General features: G+C 52.6%; 2 protein-coding genes across 2 annotated transcripts in view; one reads left to right on the top strand and one right to left on the bottom strand.

Moving 5' to 3' along the window:
* Positions 1–1,770: 1,770 nt before the first annotated feature.
* On the top strand, positions 1,771–10,045 carry IDH2 (isocitrate dehydrogenase (NADP(+)) 2). The gene is made up of 11 exons (XM_028706215.2): positions 1,771–2,022; positions 3,537–3,628; positions 4,456–4,621; positions 5,011–5,171; positions 6,523–6,666; positions 6,845–6,981; positions 7,182–7,333; positions 8,119–8,231; positions 8,812–8,909; positions 9,389–9,481; positions 9,602–10,045. Exons 1-11 carry the CDS (start codon positions 1,908–1,910, stop codon positions 9,684–9,686), a joined length of 1,356 nt encoding a protein of 451 aa, XP_028562048.2. The 5' UTR covers positions 1,771–1,907; the 3' UTR covers positions 9,687–10,045.
* A 140-nt stretch (positions 10,046–10,185) lies between these two features.
* Positions 10,186–19,856, bottom strand: part of ZNF710 (zinc finger protein 710) — a 19,494-nt gene continuing 9,823 nt past the window's right edge. The window contains exons 2-5 of the mRNA XM_028706213.2: positions 12,471–13,926; positions 11,852–12,043; positions 11,264–11,438; positions 10,186–11,022 (exon numbers count right to left, since the gene is read on the bottom strand). Coding sequence (XP_028562046.2) covers positions 10,853–11,022; positions 11,264–11,438; positions 11,852–12,043; positions 12,471–13,895 — 1,962 coding nt within the window. The 5' untranslated portion in view covers positions 13,896–13,926 and the 3' untranslated portion in view covers positions 10,186–10,852. The remainder of the gene's footprint in view (positions 11,023–11,263; positions 11,439–11,851; positions 12,044–12,470; positions 13,927–19,856) is intronic.

The following is a 19,856-nucleotide window of genomic DNA, read 5'->3' as shown; positions in this document are numbered from 1 at the left end:
CAATGCCACCCCATACACAGTCAGCACACAACTCTAAAGGGGGTGATGGGCAGAATTAAACTGAATTAAGTCCAAAGTCTAAATTGCTCAACTGCTCTGCTGGCTGAGGCCTTGCAGCCAAGAGGGCAGAGGGGCAACTCCTCCTCTCTCCCCAATCTCAAGCTGGGGTGGTCTTAGCAGGCTGCTTCCTGATTGGTGGTGTTGCTGGTGAGTGTGTTTGTGTGACTCCTTTCTTGTGTTTCTGCCCTGAGAGCATGCGAGGTCCAGGCTGTGTCAGTCAATCAAAGTTTATTGTTCTAGCCAAAGGCTAGAAACCTGCAGCCACAGTCCCAATAAAACAATAGAGATCATACATCCATAATATGAGGCAACATCAGTGATGTAAGACAGAGGTTGCCAGATACACCCACAAACTCAAATCCAGTTTGATTTAAAATTAAACCTCACCACAACTTTATAGTGTTCTATTGAACTCCCTTTTCCTGATAAGTTATTTGCAGCTGGTGAATAGAGGGCCACGCTGTGTGTTACAAAGCTATTACTGTATTGTCACCCAAAGGAAACTAGACCGTTTCTGCCGGGATGCACCTGCTTGCTTCTGTGAACAAAGGTTTCAGAAAACGATCTTTTGGGTCTCTATATAAGGGGCAGACTAACAGATGTTTAACAGCGATGTGTTCCAACTGAGGCTGACCACAGATACAAGGATTAAAGAAATTGAAGGAAGAGATTGCTTTGCGCTACCTCCACTGCCAGAGGCAGGATGCCTCTAAATGCTAGCTGCTGGGGATCATGGCCTTCTTTTTGGGGTTTCTGGGTGGCCCCTCTTTGGACTGATCCAGCAGCCAGACTGTTCTTGTGTTTTGACCTTAACAGCTCAGCCAGTGCTGACCCTGGGTGGTTCAAGCCAAGAGCAAAGCAAGGGCTGCTTGGATTGCACTGTGCTCAGTGCCAGCTCCGACCCCCACCATGTCCGCGGGTACTAACCCTCCAGGCCCAGCGCCTGCCTTCCCAAAGGGGCTCCCCCCTCCCTTTGGCTGGGTTATCAAGAGGGCTTCTTGCACCTCCAGGCGAAATGGAAGCAGGGGCCCTCGTAGGAAGTCCCCATGGGGCTTCTCTCTTGGGCACCACCCTGCAAGGCAGGGGTGCCAAGGTTGCCCTTCCAGCCCAGCCTGGACCCTGGTCTGCTCCGCTCCGGCCCCTCTTCCCCGGGGCTACTTGCTGCGAGCTCCTGGATTAGTGGCGACCGGCGGCTGCCGTCAGTGTGCAAACAAATGGCGCAATGCCCTCCGGCTCTACCAATGCCCTTCAGCCCCGACGGCGGCCCAGGCAGGCCACGTCCAGCACAGGAGCGCATCCTGGGAAGCTGGCCTTCGTCTCTCGTCTCGATGGATGTCTTTTATCAGCAGCCAGGCCTGGCCTTGGCGCTCCCGCCCGCCCGCCTGTCTGGCGGTTGCAGCTACTGTTACCCAAGCACAAGGCGAAGCAGTGGGGAGTGAGCTGGGTAGCCCTCCGTGCTGGGCGTCTAGGGCACCCCACCGCCCAGTGCCCCCGCGAAGGACACATTTGTAACGCGGGGGGGCGGGGGCGGGCAACAAAGGCAGTGGAGATGCTGTCGCCCAAGGGAGGGCAAGAGCGTGGCACTCACGGGAGCCAAAGGGGCAGTAAAAGAACAATGGCTGCTGCCGCTGCGTGTCCATTTCCCGGGTGGTCCGCTTCGGACCTCGGCGCCCCGCCCCGACGGGGAGGTTACCAAAGCGCGGTGACTTAGGGGGCAGGGCAGGCGGGCGGCCGCTCCATCTGCTCCGCCTGGCGCGCCTCGGCTGCTCGGCTTCTCCTCTTTGCCGCCGCCGCCGCCACTGCCGCCTGCACGTCCTCCATTTCCTCTTCCTCCGTCCGCCGCCACGATGGCCCACTACCTCCGCGCTGTTGCTCCGGCCGTCGCCTCGGCCGCTTTGGGCCGCTCTCCTGCCGCGCTGCTCCCGGTGCTGAGCGTCTCGCAGCGCCCGCCGCACCGGCACTGTGAGTGGCGGGGGGGGGGGGGAGCGGAGGAAAGAGGGAGGGGGATTAGAGCAGAGGGTCCCGGCGCTGTCCCCTCCGGGAGCCACCTCTCTAGCCCCGCAGAAGCCGGCCAGGCGTTTGCCCCCTCCAAGATGCCCGGCGCCATGGCCGTGCCCTTGTGTGGCGGGGTCCTGGAGCGCCCCGGCCCCCCTGTCCGCCGGTGACCTTGCGATGCCCCGCCGGGCCCCGCCGGCTGCCTTCCTCTGCGCCTGGGCTCGCTCGGCCCCGCCTGCCATGCTGGGCCTCCCCAGGGACTATATTTAGAGCCGCCTCGGGTGGAGCCGCTCCCGCTCAACTCCGGGGCGGCCTCGGGGCACCGGGAGACTTGGAGGAGGAGAGCAGATTGTCTCTCCTGGGAGACCTGCAGCTGGGGGACGCGAGGCCCACATGCCAGCCCCTCTTTTGCCCCGTCTCGAAAGTGGCCCGGAGTGGGGGGGTTGGCGGGCAGAAGGCTTGCCAGCTTGGCGGGTTCCTGTTGCATGGAGCAGAAACTGGCACAGCACACAGCTGGCCTGGAGGGGGCATTAAGACCCTGCCTGCATATAGGTGCTTGACTCATTGAGGCTGTGCCAGGCCTGGGAATGTAGGCCTGCAGTTGCTTTGCTTCTGTGTCGCCATGGAAGACCCCCCCCCCCTCCTGGAGCCCCACATGGACACCCTAAGGCTAAGTAAGCCCCTGTGGAGGCCTCTTTCCAGCTTGACCAAGACTCCTTTTCCTTCCTCTGTGTGTGGATCTCGAACAGAGGATTTGGCTGCCCCCTGCCCTGCCATTCCTGCTTTGAACAGCTAGCAGCTGGCTCCAGGACCTGTTGGAGAGCCTTGCCAGCTCACTCTCGGAGGGGCAGGGAGGAAGCCGCAGAGGGAGGGTGTGCCTGCTGTCCTCTGAGGGTGACCTTGTCCCTTGACCGGCTGGCTGGAGCCGTGGAGTTGCAGGTCCAGTCTGTGGAAAAGGGGCTGCGGGCAGATCCCCAGCGGAGGAGCCTCACCCCAGGCGAATGTGCTTGGATTATGGCTTGTGAAAGTCAGCAGGGCTTTGGGCTCAGCTGGGATTAGTTAGAGAGCCACTGGGCAGCAGTTAATTCACTTTCTCTCCTGCCAGGGTCAATCACAGGGTAGACACAGCAGGCACCTTGGCCTGACTGCTTTAGCTCCACTCTGTGTTGTGCCTATTCTCAGTAGAGCTGGGGAAATACTTCAGATTCTTAAGAAGCACCGTCGTCAGTTGCTGTTTACATACACGAAGGGGGAAAGGCTTGCAGGAGAAGCGCAGGCAGCTTCCAGTTTATCAGTCTCTAGACCCCAACAAGGATTTGTTTTGAGAGTGGTGTGCTGGGATAGAGACACACGCCAAGGCCCTGGGATTTTTCTTCCAGTGGTTCTAGCATCTGCACCCTGGCACAGCCCACATCACACAATTGTTTGGGTGCTGGAGGTTGTCTCTGGTGTCTCTTCAGCATTCTGACATTTCTCCACAGATGCTGACAAAAGGATCAAAGTTGCCAACCCTGTGGTGGAGATGGATGGTGACGAGATGACCCGGATCATCTGGGCCGGCATCAAGGAGAAGGTACCTGGGAGTTTTGGATCCGAGGGGCTGGGAATAAAGCAGCAAGGACCACGTGTTGATGGCCTGTACATTGGTAGCACAGTCATGTTTCTAAAATGCTCACAGTTTGTGGAAAGGTGAAGAAAGGGGCAATAGAAAGTTAGAGGACTGGAAGATGTTTCTTCCAGTAGGCTAAGGCGGCCTGGGCTTCTCAGCTTTGAAAAAGTTCCCAGGGGAAGTATGATAAGAGATTTATAACATTATGAATGATGTGGGGAGAGAGCCAGGGTTTTCTCCTTACAATTTTCAACATCCTTGGATATATCTTAGGTAAGCCAGATGATGACATCTAACACAGCCATATTCCACATGCAGCAATGAATGAGTTATATAAAGTCAGGCAGGCCCTGCCAACCTGGTGCCCTTCAGCTCTTTGGGACTACAGCTCCCTTAAGTCCCAGCAAACATGGCTGTATGATGATGGGGCTGATAGAAGCAGAGCTATACTGGCTGAGACTGATGGGGGTTGTAGTCCAAAATATCTGGAAGGCAGCAGGTTTGGAGCTGGGTAGGCTGGGGCAGGTTAGTGTCCCATTTCCCCACAGACCAAATGGAGCTTGGAGAAGACACCATCCTTGCAACAGGAGGGAAATTGTGTGAATAACATGTAATTATTATTAATTTTTTAAGGGCACTTTTTGCATGCACGGGAAGGGTAGTGCGTGGAAGCTTCCTGGGGCACGTCTCTGATGAGCCTTCTGCACTTGCTCAGTGGTGTCTTGATCTCTACTGCGGGGTCTGCATCTACATACCTTTGTCCTCACTGCCTTCCTCTCATCCTGGCACAGCTGATCCTGCCCAACGTAGATGTCCAGCTGAAGTACTTTGACTTGGGGCTGCCGAATCGGGACCAGACGGATGACCAGGTCACCATAGACTCTGCCCTGGCCACCCAGAAATACAGCGTGGCCGTCAAGTGTGCCACAATCACCCCCGATGAAGCCCGCGTGGAAGGTACATGGGAAATGCCCGTGGCGGGGTTCAAGGAATCTGGCATGACCTGCACTCCAGGCCCCCTCTCCCAAGAGGAAGTCCCTCAGCCCAGAGCAGATTGCAGCTCACTTTCTTGTGGGGAATGTTCCTCTTTTCTCTTGGGATGGCTGGAGTGGCTGGTGCTAAGGCAGTGGATTGGCAAGGAGCCATTAAAGCTACCTTGTTTGAGTCAGGCTCTTGGTGTAACAGGCTCCACTGACTTGCAGCAGCTCTCCAGGGTTTCAGGCAAGGGACCTGGAGATGGAGCCTGGGACTGAATCAGGGATCTTCTATGTGCAAAGCAGATGCACTCTGCTGAACTGCCACCACTGGTCTCTTGCTCTGCACCTAACTACTTCTTCTTCCCCTAGAATTCAAGCTAAAGAAGATGTGGAGGAGCCCAAACGGCACCATCAGGAACATCCTGGGTGGGACAGTCTTCAGAGAACCAATCATCTGCAAGAACATTCCTCGCCTGGTCTCGGGCTGGACAAAGCCCATCGTCATTGGCAGGCATGCCCATGGTGATCAGGTGGGTTGGAAGGGAGAGTGGGTGGGTGGATGGGCAGCTGGATTGGGGGGAAAGGCGGGATGTGCAACTGGGAGAGTAGAGCATTCACTTCTCTACAAACCCTCTGGGATAGAGCAGAGCCAGTCAGTCTCTCTTACCCCCTTGGCAATTGTGTTTTGATTATCTGTCTGGCTCCAATCTGCTCCCCACCTCAGACAGGCATGCACAAAGTCAGGAGTAGCAGGGGGAATGTTGTTGGAATCCTGCTGGCTGCGTCAGGAAGTGATGGCAAGAGTACAGAAAGCTTTGAAAGAACCTCACTGATAAATCTCCTTCATCCTTGAGTACTAGGTACAGTGGTACCTCGGGTTAAGAACTTAATTCATTCCAGAGGTCCGTTTTTAACCCAAAACTGTTCTTAACCTGAGGTACCACTTTAGCTATTGAGGCCTCCCGCTGCTGTCGCCGCGCGATTTCTGTTTTTAACCCGAGGTACTACTTCTGAGTTAGCGGAGTCTGTAACCTGAAGTGTTTGTAACCCAAGGTACCACTGTACTTGGTTTAAATACCTGTCCTAAATTCAGATGCTGTATAATCTTCTATAGGAATAGAATCAGAAGAGAAAAAACTAGAATTTTCTTATAGTAAATGCCCTGTTCTGCAGTGAAGTGAGGAGGACATTTAGAATCCTTTGGGGTTGGATCCTCCCATCTTCAGGAGGAGAGACCAGCTGCCTTGAACTTGACTCCTCCATGCTCTCTGTAAAGCAGACTTTGCAAAAAATGTGCAGGGAACAAACAGACCCTCACTCAGACTTTGGCAGCCTGGAAAGCCCTGCTGTGGGTGATGAGCATGGTATGGTGGAGGAAGGATGGATGGTCACTGTAAATGCCCAGCTACAGCTGCCATAACTTCCTTTGGTTCAGTTTCCCTTGAACCTCCCAGAGGCAGGTCATAACTGGGGGGGGGGGCAGGCATATTTGCCTCCCAATTCCTCCACCTTCACCCATGTGGTTAAAAAAGCTATGTCCCTCTCTAGGGTGTGTGGAGGAGGTGGGTGGCTGTAAGCAGAGAAAAATAAAAACCGAAATTAACTGGAAAAACCCAATCCCTTAGTGAGGGGCTCATGAAACAGGGCTAGTCTAGAAGCTAGAAGTTCAGCTCAAATTGCCCCTGCCTCCTACAGCTGGTGGGGTAAACCCAAAGGATTCCAGAGGCTCCCCCCCTTGCTCTTCTACAGGACAGTACTGTGGATCCTAGCTACAGAATACATTGGGAGGGAGCAGGCCCCAGCGTGCGGCTAATTAGGGGGTTTGATGTTGGGAATTTGATAATGTTGGGCTCTCCTAACATGTGGGTTTCTGCTTTCCAGTATAGAGCCACAGATTTCGTTGTGGACAAGTCTGGGACGTTTAAGATGGTCTTCACTCCCAAGGATGGCAGCGGAGTCAAGGAGTGGGAGGTGTACAACTTCCCCGGCGGAGGCGTCGGCATGGGCATGTACAATACAGATGAGGTGAGGGCAATGCTAGCTTGACCCCTGCATTAGTTGCTTCCTGGGTCCCCTCCATGGGACGAGGCTGGCTGGTACATCCTGGGGACCTGCTGCTCCCCTTTGAATAGCAGGGTGGCAGCTCCTGCAGGCTGCTGCTTCTGGGTCACGTCCCACTGAGGGCCCTGTCTTCCTTTTGCAGTCCATCTCGGGCTTTGCCCACAGCTGCTTCCAGTATGCCATCCAAAAGAAGTGGCCCCTTTACATGAGCACAAAGAACACCATCCTCAAGGCCTACGATGGGCGGTTCAAGGACACCTTCCAGGAGATCTTTGAAAAGTGAGCCCTTCTGACCCCACCTCTTGGCCTAAGCCAGGAAGCTGTGGGTGGGAGTTGCTTTCTCCCACCTTCCCCAAAACCCAGCATTGCCTGCTGAGATCCTAAGTGCCAGAGCACCTCCCTGTTGGGATGGCTTGGAGGTGCTGTGTGAGGAGGGTTGATGCTGCATGAGTAAGTAACCTCTTGTTCTCCACTGCCAGGCACTACAAGACTGATTTTGACAAGCTCAAGATCTGGTACGAGCACCGTCTCATTGACGACATGGTGGCCCAGGTGATAAAATCCGCAGGTGGCTTTGTTTGGGCGTGCAAGAACTACGATGGAGATGTCCAGTCTGACATCTTGGCCCAAGGTGCGGCGCTGGGCAGGGGAGAGGGCAGCTGTGAAAGGCTGCAAGTGGTGTGTGTGCTTGCAACTTGTAGGGACCGGAAAGCAGGGGGAAAGAGTTTTCTCTATTCTTGCAATAGCACCGCAGAACATGGCTTGCTGTGTGACCAGGGCACTTCAGGGGGCTAGACCCTCCCATGTAGGGAGCTGCCGCTGGTTCATCTTAACTGGCAGCACCTCACCAGGAGCCTTTCCCAGCCCTCTCTGGAGATGGAACCTGGGGTCTTGTATGCTCAAAGCACGCACTCTGCTACTGAGCTATTGTCTTTCTCCAAGACTGCATAGCACTCAAAAGGGCAGGTTTCTGCTCTCAAGGGGGGAAGCCATGTTGCTGAGGTCTTCGTGAGATTAATGGTTCTCAGAAGGGAGACTGCACAAGGCAAGGCCAGAACATTTTACATCCCGCTTCATGCCCTTCTGACTAGCATTTCAGGAGTTGGGCTTTTCTCTCCCTGTGGCTGTTCTCCAGCTCTGCTGCAGTTGTCTGTTCTGCAGAGTGCAGGTGGCAGATCAGATGCCCCGCTGATGGTGAAGCTGGAGAATTCAGGTGTTCCTTCCTTCCTTGCGAGTCAGCTGAGCACTTGGCTTTAATCTGTTGATATAGAGTGCCAGGTACCTCATGCCCCAGAGGGGAGCGCCTCATAGGCACAGGAACAAAGTGGCCCAGGGACCTCCCCTTCCCCACAGAGGAGGGTGTGGAAAGCTGCTGTTGCAGAGACAGCCAACAGGAGTTTGGCTTTTTTTCCCTAGGGTTTGGCTCACTCGGCCTCATGACTTCCATCCTCGTCTGCCCGGATGGGAAGACCATCGAAGCGGAGGCAGCTCACGGCACTGTTACACGCCACTACCGGGAGCACCAGAAGGTGGGTCAACTGGGTGGCTGTGGAGGGGGCTCACCTGGCCCCTTCTTTAGGCACATTGTCTCACTCTTTTCTGTACCAGGTGAAGACCCTTTCAGCTTCCCAGGCTTCAAATAGCTTCACCCTTTTAGTCCACTGAGTCTTAGAATCGCCATGTACTTTTAGTGAAGATGTGCTAGTTTGCTTGTTTCTGGCTGAAAATATGCTGCTTATTATATTATTTTATTTTATTTTAATGTTTTATTGCTGTAAGCTGCCCAGTGAACACTGTGATTGGAGGATATAAATATGGCCAATAAAATAAATGAATGAAATAGACCAGTGGGAGGGATGTGAGCGCCCTCTTCTGGCCAACTTGCTGCATCTGCGTTCTCACTGCAGGGATAGGGAAACTGTAGTCCTCTAATGTTGCTTTAAGTCTCTGCTTTAAGTCTCTTTAAGTCTATGCTAACTGAGACTGATGGGGTCCAACAGCCTCTGGAGGGACACAGGTCTCCCCCTCTCTCAAGCTAAATGCTTGGTCTGCTACCTCTGTAGCAGTGGCTGGCAATTAACTGTGCCTACCTGTTTTCCTCCCCTGCAGGGCAATCCCACCAGTACCAACCCTATCGCAAGCATCTTTGCCTGGACAGGAGGCCTGAAGCACAGAGGCAAATTGGACAGCAACGCTGACCTCATCAAGTAAGGGCCACTGCCCATCAGCATGAAAAACAACATTGCTGTGGGAGAGCAAGTTGGCGGGGAGGGAATAGGGCTGCAATTATGTCAGGCTCACGACAGAGATTTTTGAAGTACATGCATAAGAATGACCCAGATACTGTAATGGGAGAGTGCCCTGGGCCCCCCAGGGGAAAAGGGGGACCCTGAAGAAGGAAAGGCAGGGCTCCTGGAAGGTGTTGTGAAAGACCTGCTTGAAGGTGAGCGTCAAGCGTGTTGTTGGCACACTCCATATTGCATATCGCTGCATCTGCTAGTTGCTTCAACAAGTGATGCACAAATCAAATAACAGCAGTAGCACAGCAAGGCTGAGAAAACAAACAAGCTTTGCTCCCCGCAAAGAGTGAGGCTGGGTCTGGCCTGTCCGTCAGAGGCTGCAGGGAGATGTTGGGCCTTGCTGTTTTTCCTCCTGTGCTAGAGGCTGTTCTTTTTTCCATGGCCAGGTTTGGTGAGACTCTGGAGAAGGTCTGCATTGAGACGGTGGAGAGTGGGGCCATGACAAAGGATCTGGCTGGCTGCATTCATGGATTAAACAAGTGAGTATTCCTGGGCTGCTGCAGGGCTAGCCTGTGGCTCCTACCTTCTCTCTCACGAGTTGAGGAAGCACAACTTGCCACCGGCGTGGGCTTTTAATGCTCCCCCTTGTGCATTTTCAGTGTGAAGCTCAACGAGCATTATTTGAACACCTCCGACTTCCTGGAAGCTATCAAGAACAACCTGAACAAAGCTCTGGGCAAATAGGAGGAGCTGGAGGGGGGCGCTGGAACGTGCTGGTAGTGGGTGGAGGAGGGCACAGCATAGCATGGAGGCACATGATGAAGGAAGGGGGATTGCCTCATTTTTAACAGAACAAATTATGGCTGTTTGTACTGTCAACCAGAGACATTTTTGTAACCTGGTTGTTTTTTAAAAACCTTTTTTAGCCGCCCTACTTGGGCTCCAATAACATGTCCCACCTGCTGCTACTGCTGGCTTGGGGGAAGGTCTCAGTGCTGGACCCCCCACCCCCTGCCAGGCGGTCATAATGGTTTGTGCTGTAATTTATGTACTGTGGTTTGGGCCTCATGGTGCCAAATAGAGCTATTAAATTATAGCTTTTACACATGGCTTGTCGTTTTTATTGCTTCCCAATGTCGACTGTCTGTTATGGTGACTCTTTTCTGGGGAAAGGCAAGTCTCAGCCCCCCTTGAACCTCTCCCCACACACCCCATCCTTTGGTTCAGCACCAACCCATCTGGCTCTTCTTCCAAAGAGTATTCCTTTATTGCTGAACTTCTTCAGAACAGAAAATAAACACAGTAGATCTATGCACAAGTGGGACAATCCACCTTGTGGAAATGACATAATAATTTAAGATGGCCACAGGCTGCACAGGGATGTTCTCCACAGCAAGCTGGCTTAACTGCTCTGCCAGGGATAGGGGATGGGCAAAGGGGCACTCAAGACCCATTTGGTTTTGGGGCAGAGACCCTGCTGTGTGTCCCCCTCTTTTTTTTGCGCAGGGCAGAGGTAGTTTGTAAGAGAAACATATAGGAGCTGATCCAGTTTGGCTCTGCAGTACAGCCTGTTGTCTGTAGCACTGAACTCTGGCTGGTCCTGGCCTATCAGCACCACTACAAGGCCTTCTGCTTCTTTGTGCTGGGTGCAAGGTGCTGTGGGAGGTAGTCTAAGGCAAGTGCTGCCCCCTCCTGGTCCTTTCAAGCTGGAGAGAATAGTACTGCCAGCCCAGCCCAGCCCAGCAGCAGAGCCCAGTCAAGGGTTGGTGGCAGCAAGACTTCCACAGATCCAGTGCAGGACTAAACGGCTGAAGAGGGCAAGAGTATCAAATTCCGTGCTGCTCGAACAGAGCTTTTCGGAGGGGGTGGAAGCAGCTGCCTTTCCCCTTCTTCACCCAGTCTGCCCCAGGCTACAACATGCTGTAGTAGGCCATTTCCTTCATGGCGTGTTCGGTCAAGGCAGACTCGTTGGCAGGGTTCCCCACCACCCCATAGTCATACGAGTTTTCCTCCTCGTAGTCCTCCATCTCCTGCTGTCTGTCCAGCTCTGCATGATCACCTGCCAGCTCCAGCATGGGATCTGAGGGGACAACAGGACAAGAAGTGAGCAGCACCTGGGCGGTAGTGCTGCAATGGCAGGCAATGTGGATTCAGCACTGGCCGCCACAGCCTCCTTCGCCAGCAAGCCAAGACAGCCTGCAGAGGGAGCTGCAGTGCAGCCTTTCAGCATGAGAAGGCTGCCTCTGCCTTTCAGGGCTTCTGGGGGGGGGGGGTAGGATGCCTTAGACCCATCCCTTCAGCTCCCTCCCCACTCCACCTACCTTGGCTGTCCAGGCTGATGTCCATCACCCCATGCTTGACCTTCATGTGCCGGCTGAGGTTGCCCTTCAGGTTGAACTTGCTGGAACAGTAAGGGCACTTGAAGGGTTTGCTGCCTGCGTGCAAGTGCATGTGGCCCAGGAGGTTGTACATGCGGTTGAAGGATTTCCCACACACCTGCGGAAGGTGGGGTGGGAAAAGGAGATGATCACCTGTCGGCAGAGGCTGGGGCAGCTTGGACTGTGGGCAGCAGGGGTGGGATTCACCTGCTTGCATCCACCCCAGTTGCCCTTCCAGGCCAATGGCCAAGAACCAGGATCCACTCCACACTCAGCTCTGAAAGCTGTCAGCAAAATAATTTCCGGGCTCAGTCCAGGCAGCTGGCAAAACCAAAATGACTAAGCTGTGCTTGAGAGGAGGGTGGATATGTTGCTTATATGGGAAGTCTGTTCTGGAAATGACCACTGCCACTCTGGGAGTTGAGTCTGGCCTGTCTTTGCAGGCTCTGCCACTCCGCTTTGCCCTGATCTCAGGCTCTTCATAGTCCACCACCTGCGGCAGCTTCTGCTCTTTGCACTTCCGCCACCTACCTTGCACTTGAAGGGCTTGACGGGCGAGTGGACGATCATGTGGGTCTTGAGTGTCTGCTTCTGCACAAAGGTCTTGAAGCAGATGTGGCACTGGTAGGGGCGCACACTGGTGTGGATCAGCATGTGGCGCTTCATGTTGGCCTGCAGCGTGAACTCTCGCCCGCACACTTCACACTTGAACTCTTTCACGCCCTGAAGACAACAGCAGGCAGGTAACAAGGCTTCATTGCAGCTAAGAGGTACCACCCAATCCCACCTTGGCCAAGGAGGACAGTGCTAACCACGGTGATTTCATGCTCAGTAATGTTTGGGGGATTTCAGAGCAAGGGGGAAGAGACCAGGGCACTTTGGATCCCCACTCCCTCCCTCCTATGGAAGCAGTTTTAACCCAAATTGTGGCAAGGCCTCTTTTTCAGAATCCAGGTCTGTGGTGACCCGAGGACAACAAAAACAGCAAGCCAGCTAAGGTGAAACCCTTTGGGTACCCCTTCAGGGCACTGCAGGTAGACACACACATACTCCTCAATAAAAGCCCTTAGAGCCACGGATGGGAAAAGGCTTCGGTTACCCAATAGCCCCTCCCATGCCCTTCAACCTGGCACTCTGCTGCCCGGCCTACCTTGTGGGTCAGCGAGTGCTGCTTAAGGTGATGGATCTGGCTGAACTCCATGCCACACTCGGTGCAGACGAAGGGCCGCACGTTCTGGTGCTTGAGCATGTGGTTCTGCAGCTGGCTGCGATAATGGAAGGACTTGTTGCACTCTGGGCAGGGGTAGAGGGTGGGCCCCTGGTGGGTGGCCAGGTGGCGCTTGAGCTGGGTGAGGGTGGAGAAGTCCAGGCCGCACTCCACGCAGACGTGGCAGCGCCCGCTCTCGTGCTTGCCCTCGTGGGCCTTCAGCTCGCTGGGGTAGGCGAAGCCGCGGCCACAGAAGCGGCAGCTGTAGGGCTTGATGTCGGAGTGCAGCAGCATGTGGCGCTTAAGGTGGCTGGTCTGGGTGAAAGCCTTGTGGCACACCTGGCACTTGTGGGGCCGTGTGCCCTGGTGGGTGAGCAGGTGGGTCTGCAGGTGGCTGGGCTGCTTGAAGAGCTTGCTGCAGTGCGGGCAGGAGTGGGGCTTGATGCCGTTGTGGCCCAGGATATGCGTCACCAGGTTGTACTTGGACGTGTAGGACTTCTCGCACAGGCGGCACTGCCAACGCTTCTCCACCAGGTAGGAGTCGTCTATCTGGACGTTGATGTCCAGGCGGTCCAGCTGAACCTTCTTGCTGTGCTCGCCGTGGGCCTCCGCCTCAAAGTCCAGGGGCTCCTGCCACACAAAGCCCAGCTCGCTCTTGCCCTGCCCCGGAGGAGAGTGTGGCACAGGATGCTCCAGATTGATCAAGGGAGGAGGAGCACCAGCCTGGAAGCTGCAGTCACTGGAGAAGGCCTCTGCACTCCCCGGAGTGCTGTCCAGGTTGGCTTGTGGGGTGCTTGGGAGCCTCTCCTCATACCCGCCCAGGGACAGCTCTTCTGGGGCTTGCTGTCGCAGGTGCCGCAGGCGTCGAGGCTTCCTGTTGAACGTGCTGAGATCTATCATCTTGGTAGCGCTGCTCTGCACCGTCTGCTCACAGGGGGACTCCTCCAGGCTCATAGGATGGCTGCCCATCTGCTCCTCCTTGCCCTCACTTGCTACTGATGCTTCATAAGCGCCATCTTCCTGCCCCCACTCACCCTTCTCGGGCTTCACTTTTGGCACCAGCCTCACAGGCGGGCGCTTCCTCCTCCGGGCATGTTTCCCGAAGGAAGCCTCTGCTGCTTCATCCTCCTCCGCTGGCTCGATGTGACCTTGGCCTTCATTCTCCAGAGGGCAATGGCTTTCCGGCTGCTTCAACTCAACCATGGACATGCCGTCGAGCCTGCCTGCGAAGCTGGAGAAGAAACCTCCGGGGCTGACGGTGGCACCAAAAAACTCGTTCTCAGTCACCAAGCCCAGGACGGCTGCTTGGGCCAGAGACAGCACCACCACGGCATCTGTCTGTGTTCCAGAGTGGGCAAAGCGGTCCATGGCTCACACCATCAAGCACAGCTTCTGTTGTCTGCAGGAACAAAAGGGAGAAAGAGAAGCCATTACCCTGTTGGCCAAGCAGAGGGCTGCGGGCTGAGAGAACCCAGTTGGCCAGCAGGGGCCCTAGCTGGCAGCTCCAAAATCATGGCAATGGAAAGTGGCATCTACTCTGGACATAGCCTTTAAAATGAAAGGAACACCAAAGGGCAGAGCTTAGAACCTGAAAGCATCCCATGTTTTGGAGCTAAACAAATATTCTGCACTCCTGAAACTGGAGCAAAACCTGAAATCTAAACATGGGTGTGCTTCACTGGCAAAATGAGGGATGGTGGTGGTGGGAATGCCTAGTGGCCGGATGACAGGCCAGACATTTGTATCCTTACCATTTCCCAAGACTAGCAGAAACCATATATTCCATCGAGCCCTGTACAATGGCTCAGTTGTGCTGTGTTTATTCTTTATTGTAAAGGGCTCAGCGTGTAGCAAAATCTTGTGGCCTTCTATCTGATACCTTGGGGGGGAGGGGAAGGCTTCTGCATGCCAGGTCAGGAGACTCCCCAAATGTGGCTAATTCTGCACTTCTAGAAAGAGCAGGCAGTCTGATGGCTGCACCTCCCCAAGTATTGGGATGTTGTCACCCACCAGGTTGGGCTGGATTCTTTTCTACAAGAAAGGGCACAGCAGCCTCCTTGGTTGTGAAGGTGGCAAGCAGGGCCAGGCAGGACTCAGATCTTGGAGGCAGCCCTTAGAACCCTAGGACCCCCCCTCTCAGTGTGTGCTTTTTGTGTGACTGGGAAGCACCAGAAAGCCAAGCCAGAGAGAGGAGAGCATGGGGGGGGGGGGAAATACTGCTCCTTCCCCCAGTATGGGGCTAGCAGGACCAGAAGAGCCAGAATAACTGTTCCTCGCCTGAAATGCAAAGCCAGTCTTCCTGGGTGCAGAGCAGAAAGACAAGCCAGGCTTGGACTAACCCTGAGGCAAAGGGAACAGCTAGACAGAACAACCTCAGAACTTCCCACTTTTGAACCACTGGAAATAAATGAACCTCATTCTCCGCCAGAGCTGCCTGCATGTTCTTAAACCCTGTGCGGGTGAGAATGGCTGGTGCAGAGAAAAGAAATGTGAACAAGGGAAGACAAAAAGAGGAAATGGAGGGGGGAAAGATAGCAAGAGGCAGGTGGGGGGAGGAGGGGAAGGAGACAGCAGTGTATGGAGGCAGCCAAAACAAAGGAGAGAGGGGAGGAGGCAGGAAGGAGAGAGGAGGAAGGAGAAGAGAAGAGGGGGCTGGCAGGCATCGGAGAAGAAAGGAAGAGAGAAGGAAGGAAGGAGGCTGGGTATGGGGGAGGATTAGAGGAGGCGGAGGCGGCAATGAACGCAGCAGGGCCAAGAAGGGGCCCATCAGGTCACCCAGAGACAAGCAGGAGAAGGCCATGTAGTGACCCGCAGGCTGGCCTCCGTGCCTGACCCATTTTGCATGCAAGCTGCACCACAATGCAAGGAGGGCCCCTGTTAAGCACACTTTCATGTCAATGGGCTGTAGAGGCAAAGGGGAACAACAGTATTGATTCCCTCCTCACAGGAGGCAGCCTTGAAGCTGGAGACTGGCCATGATGGCAGCCACTTCTGTGCCAGCCAGCATGTCCTGGGCACAGAATGGTAGCAATCCTGAGCAAAGGTGCCAGAGTGGAGCCCACCTAGAATTATTGATTGTGGGCATAGGCAGCTTTTTTTTTTTTTGGTTGGGGGAGGGAGTCAGCCTGTCCAGCCACTTCAGTCTTTAAAATCCATCTGCTTCTCTCATTCACCCTTTAAAATCCATTGCCTGCCCTCCCTCCCTCCCACTTCCCTTCCATTTCTGATTCTTGCCTCTTCTCTCCATCTTTCTCTCTCTCCCTCATTCTTTCCGTTACCCTGGCAACGCCTCTCTCAGCTTGATAGTTCAGTCCTGTGTGCCTCTCTTATCTCCTCTCTCTTTCTCTCTCACTTTCATCAATCTCCTAATCTCCTTCTGTATTCCAACCCCGCTCTCTCACCCACCTCCATCTCCTCTAATGTCCCATCTCAGCTTCCAGGTGACATTAGATCTGAATCACATATTTCGGTGGGTGGGTGGAAGAAACTTTCAAAGCCAGGCTCTGCAAGGTGTATGGATTTTGGATGGGGTCCCTTCTCATTGGCTACCTCCCTCTTTAATCCCCAAAGTGTGGGGCTGACCACCCACACCAAGACCCACTTTCCTACCTGAAGGGGACACTCTTCACACCAAGCCAACCTTCAAGAAACCAACCAGATCCAACTGCTACGTAGGGACAGCCAGGATTGCTTCCCACAGAAGCAGGCACATCACCATCACCATCAACCAACCAACCAACCCAGGTGCAGGTTTGGCTTCCAGACAGGTGTGTCCCTGCTCCCTAGTCATCTGTACCTTTGCTTTCATTTGAAGCAGGTTCTCTCAAACCTCCTACTTTTGAGAGCATCTCCATCACAGAAAACAAGCATCTACATCAGCCCCCTTCAGACTTTTTATGCCCTGACATGAATGAAAGCATAAGCACCTAAGAATTGGACTGGGCCAGAGGTTTACCTAGCCCAACACTCTGGCTCCCAAGACTTGTTCCATTTCTCTCTTTGGAAATCCATGTCTACTGGATGACTCCTGTCTTCATTTCTTGACCAACCATCTCTTGTTGAGGAATTGACGTAGGACTGCAACCCCGGCCAGTCCAGCCATGTGATGCTGGAGCTGATGGGCGGTGGCATGTGGAGGCCACTGGTTTAGGGAAGGTTGTCATAGGAGAACCATCTGAGAAAGGGCCAGGCACTCTTGTATCATAGGCTTTCACAGAAGAACTTGGTTTCTCTCTAATGGCACAGGAAGAAGTATTTGAGTTGCAGTTTGCTGCCCTTGACTATACCTCTCCTTCCACCACCTGCAAGCCTGATCCTCTCCAGCAGGAATGGAGAATTCACACTCTTTCCCCAAAGCAAAGTGTTTATCAATACTACAGAAGACAATTACTACTAAAAGGCACTAATTCAACAATGAAATTCAGGAAATAAGAGGCTGGGAAGTTGTAATGAACAAAGGGCCTGTATTTGTGGCATCCTGCCAGAGCTCAAAAATTCTGATTAATGTGGCTATTGGGGGCTAGTCAATGCTTTAAGCAATGCACATCTAGAGATCTACAAACTTGAGATTACACAACTTTAAGTCTTCATTGCTGCTTTCCACAAAATTGTTCTCTGCATTAGCATGGAGATCTCCTAAGCTCCCTGCTGAAGGTTCACCATGAAGGACAAATTGTTCTAAAGGCAGCATCCAGCACCCAAGTGGGCCCTGCAGCCCACAACTCTTGGTGCAGAGCTAAAAGAAATGGGTGATGTCAGAAGTTGCAAAGAGGGGCATCAATGGGGTCTATCCAGGAAAGCAGCCATGCCTCTTGTGTTTCTAGTCTCTGCACCAAAATGCCCAGGGCAACATAATAAAGAAGCAAAGCTGCCAGTATTTTAGCATATTACTGGAGATGTGATCACTTATGAATATTTGGGGGGGGTGTTTGTGGGAGAAGAGGCAGGAACAAAATAAAGGTGGGTTTCTTTTTGTCGCCCTTGGTTCTCTTGCTTGAAAAACAACATTTGCTGAAATAAATGGAGAAAGACTTTCAGGTTCCTCCTTTCTGAAACGACTTCTCTTCCTACATGTTCCCTGTCCTCTCTGAAAATAGAAAAGCTATTTTAAAAGAAGCAACCAAAAAAAAAGGGAACTGAATAGAGGAATGAGGAAAGGGGAAAAAAGAGCCTCTAGGGGGGTGGTGGAGGGAAACAGAATGAAAAGAGATGAAAAATAAAGGAGGGGGAAAAGAGAGAGAGAGGCAGAAAAGACTCTGAAAAGAAAGAATGCTTCCAGCCTGAATAGATTGTGCATGGAAGGGGGAAGAGAGAGAGAGAAAGAAAGAAAGAAAAAGAGAGAGAATGCTTGAAAAGAAACAGCTACACAAAATGACCCTTGATTCACAGGCTGTGCCAATCACCACAATGCAAAAGTCTTTTTTTCTCCCCCCCCCCCCATTCTCCCTCTTTCCAGTGGAGGCGGAGGGAAAGAGACTTGATTCTCAACCTAGTAGAAAATAAATCTGGCCAAATGGATGGTGAAGCGACTTGTAAGAATCCTTGTTTGAAAAAAAGCGCACACAATCCAATGAAAAATAAATAGGTTCTTTAAGAGGAAAGCTTCTGCTTTAACAAAGCCTCCTACAGATTAGGAGAAGGGCTCTCTCTTATGGGAAAATATTCAGAGGCAACAGAAACAGGGACCTGCTTGTCAGAAACACCCAGCCTTGGAGCTGGCAGAGAACAAGTTGCTTTCCATTGAACCTCCAAACTAGACAACAAGAGTGTCTGTCTGGGCATGTGTGTTGGTGAGGAGATGAGACCCTTTGCCTGGTCCTTAAAGGTCCCATGCCATAGAGAGAGACAGAGAGAATGAATGAGAATAAACCTTGAAACCCTCAAGCAGCCAAAACAGCTCAAATATTTTTCAACAACCTCTCAACATTTCAGGTTTATTGCAACTGGACCAAAGTGTTGGTTGGTCAATAGGAAGAAAACTGTGGCCTACTGGCCAACTTTGGAAGGGTTCTGCGTCACCTTCCTCACAGGTGGGTTAATGCTGGCGGGGCTCATCTTCCATCCAAGAATTGCTAGAGTCAGAGCACCAGAATAAAAAAGCATTGGGTTTTTGGGAATAGCAGGGATGGGGTCTTGGGAAGGTCCATAACTCAAGTAATGGAAATCATAACTCAGAAGAATTACACACTTGGAAGGCAGTATCTTTAAAGACAACTGAGGATTTGTTTTTAAAAGGAAATAGTAAATCATTGGTTCTCTTACAAGGCTATGTAAGTTTACAAAAGCATTTAAAAGTAATTTCTGACACACACAGCATTGCTAAGCTAGTCTGTTGAGGGCTGTGATTTCCTTGCTCAGTTGCTCCGCATGCTACACAATGACTGGGAGGGAATGAAGTTCACACAACACAACCACCCCTCTGCTGTCTATTTAAGTCATAGCATTGTTGTCAATGCTTCTCAAGGCAGACAGGTGTGTCAGCCCTAACCTGCAGCAGGTCAGACCTACAAGGCATATCATCATTTTAACTTCCTGTGGATGTTCCAGTGTGAATGTCTGAGCTTTATTTCCCACACCTGAACTCTCTGTGATACAGTGTTAGAAACATGCACAGCAAAGGAATGCCATTTGAAGCCAGATCTACCAGCCACAGCTGTGGACCAGCAAAGACAATGCCTCTCCCTTTCACAACAGTGGACTTCCTCCCTGCACAATGTGAAACCCAATACAGGAGTTGGGGGGAGGGAAGTACAGGGAGATCCAAGCTTCTTCAGGTAAGCTCCACGACACAGAAGGTGAAGGAATAAGTGGAAAATGCTTTAGAGCTGGAGTGTACTGTCCCAGTTTGACCCATTGCAATATAATACAGTAAGTGTTAACTGCATCAGCCCCAGCACACAAATGCTTTTCTATGTAACTGATTGATATGGAAGTTAGCAAAACACTGAGATTGAAGTTCCAATCTTAAAAATTAATTGCATGCACTCAAACTTGAAGAACCCCTCTGCAGAAAGACAGGAGTCAAGAATGCATTTCAAATCAGCATGAGTCTGCACGACAACTTAAGCCATCACACAGAGGATTTGCCAAGTTCAGCAGGTTGGAGCAGCCACCACAATGGACTTTCCAAGAGCACAAACTAACACTTCCTATATCTGCTGTAATCAAAATTTATCTTTTTACAAGGAATCCATAAAAGCTTAGTTTGGAAAACTGAGAAATGCATAATAGAGTAGCCTTCCCCAACCCAGTACCCTCCAGATGGTTTGAACTACAATTCCCATCTCAGCTCCAGCCACCACAACTGTAGCATGGTGGAGCTGATGGGAG

The sequence above is a fragment of the Podarcis muralis genome, chromosome 14 (assembly GCF_964188315.1).
Source record: "Podarcis muralis chromosome 14, rPodMur119.hap1.1, whole genome shotgun sequence".
In the NCBI taxonomy this organism is placed as follows: Eukaryota; Metazoa; Chordata; class Lepidosauria; order Squamata; family Lacertidae; genus Podarcis; species Podarcis muralis.
This window is presented reverse-complemented; position numbering and strand designations above follow the sequence as displayed.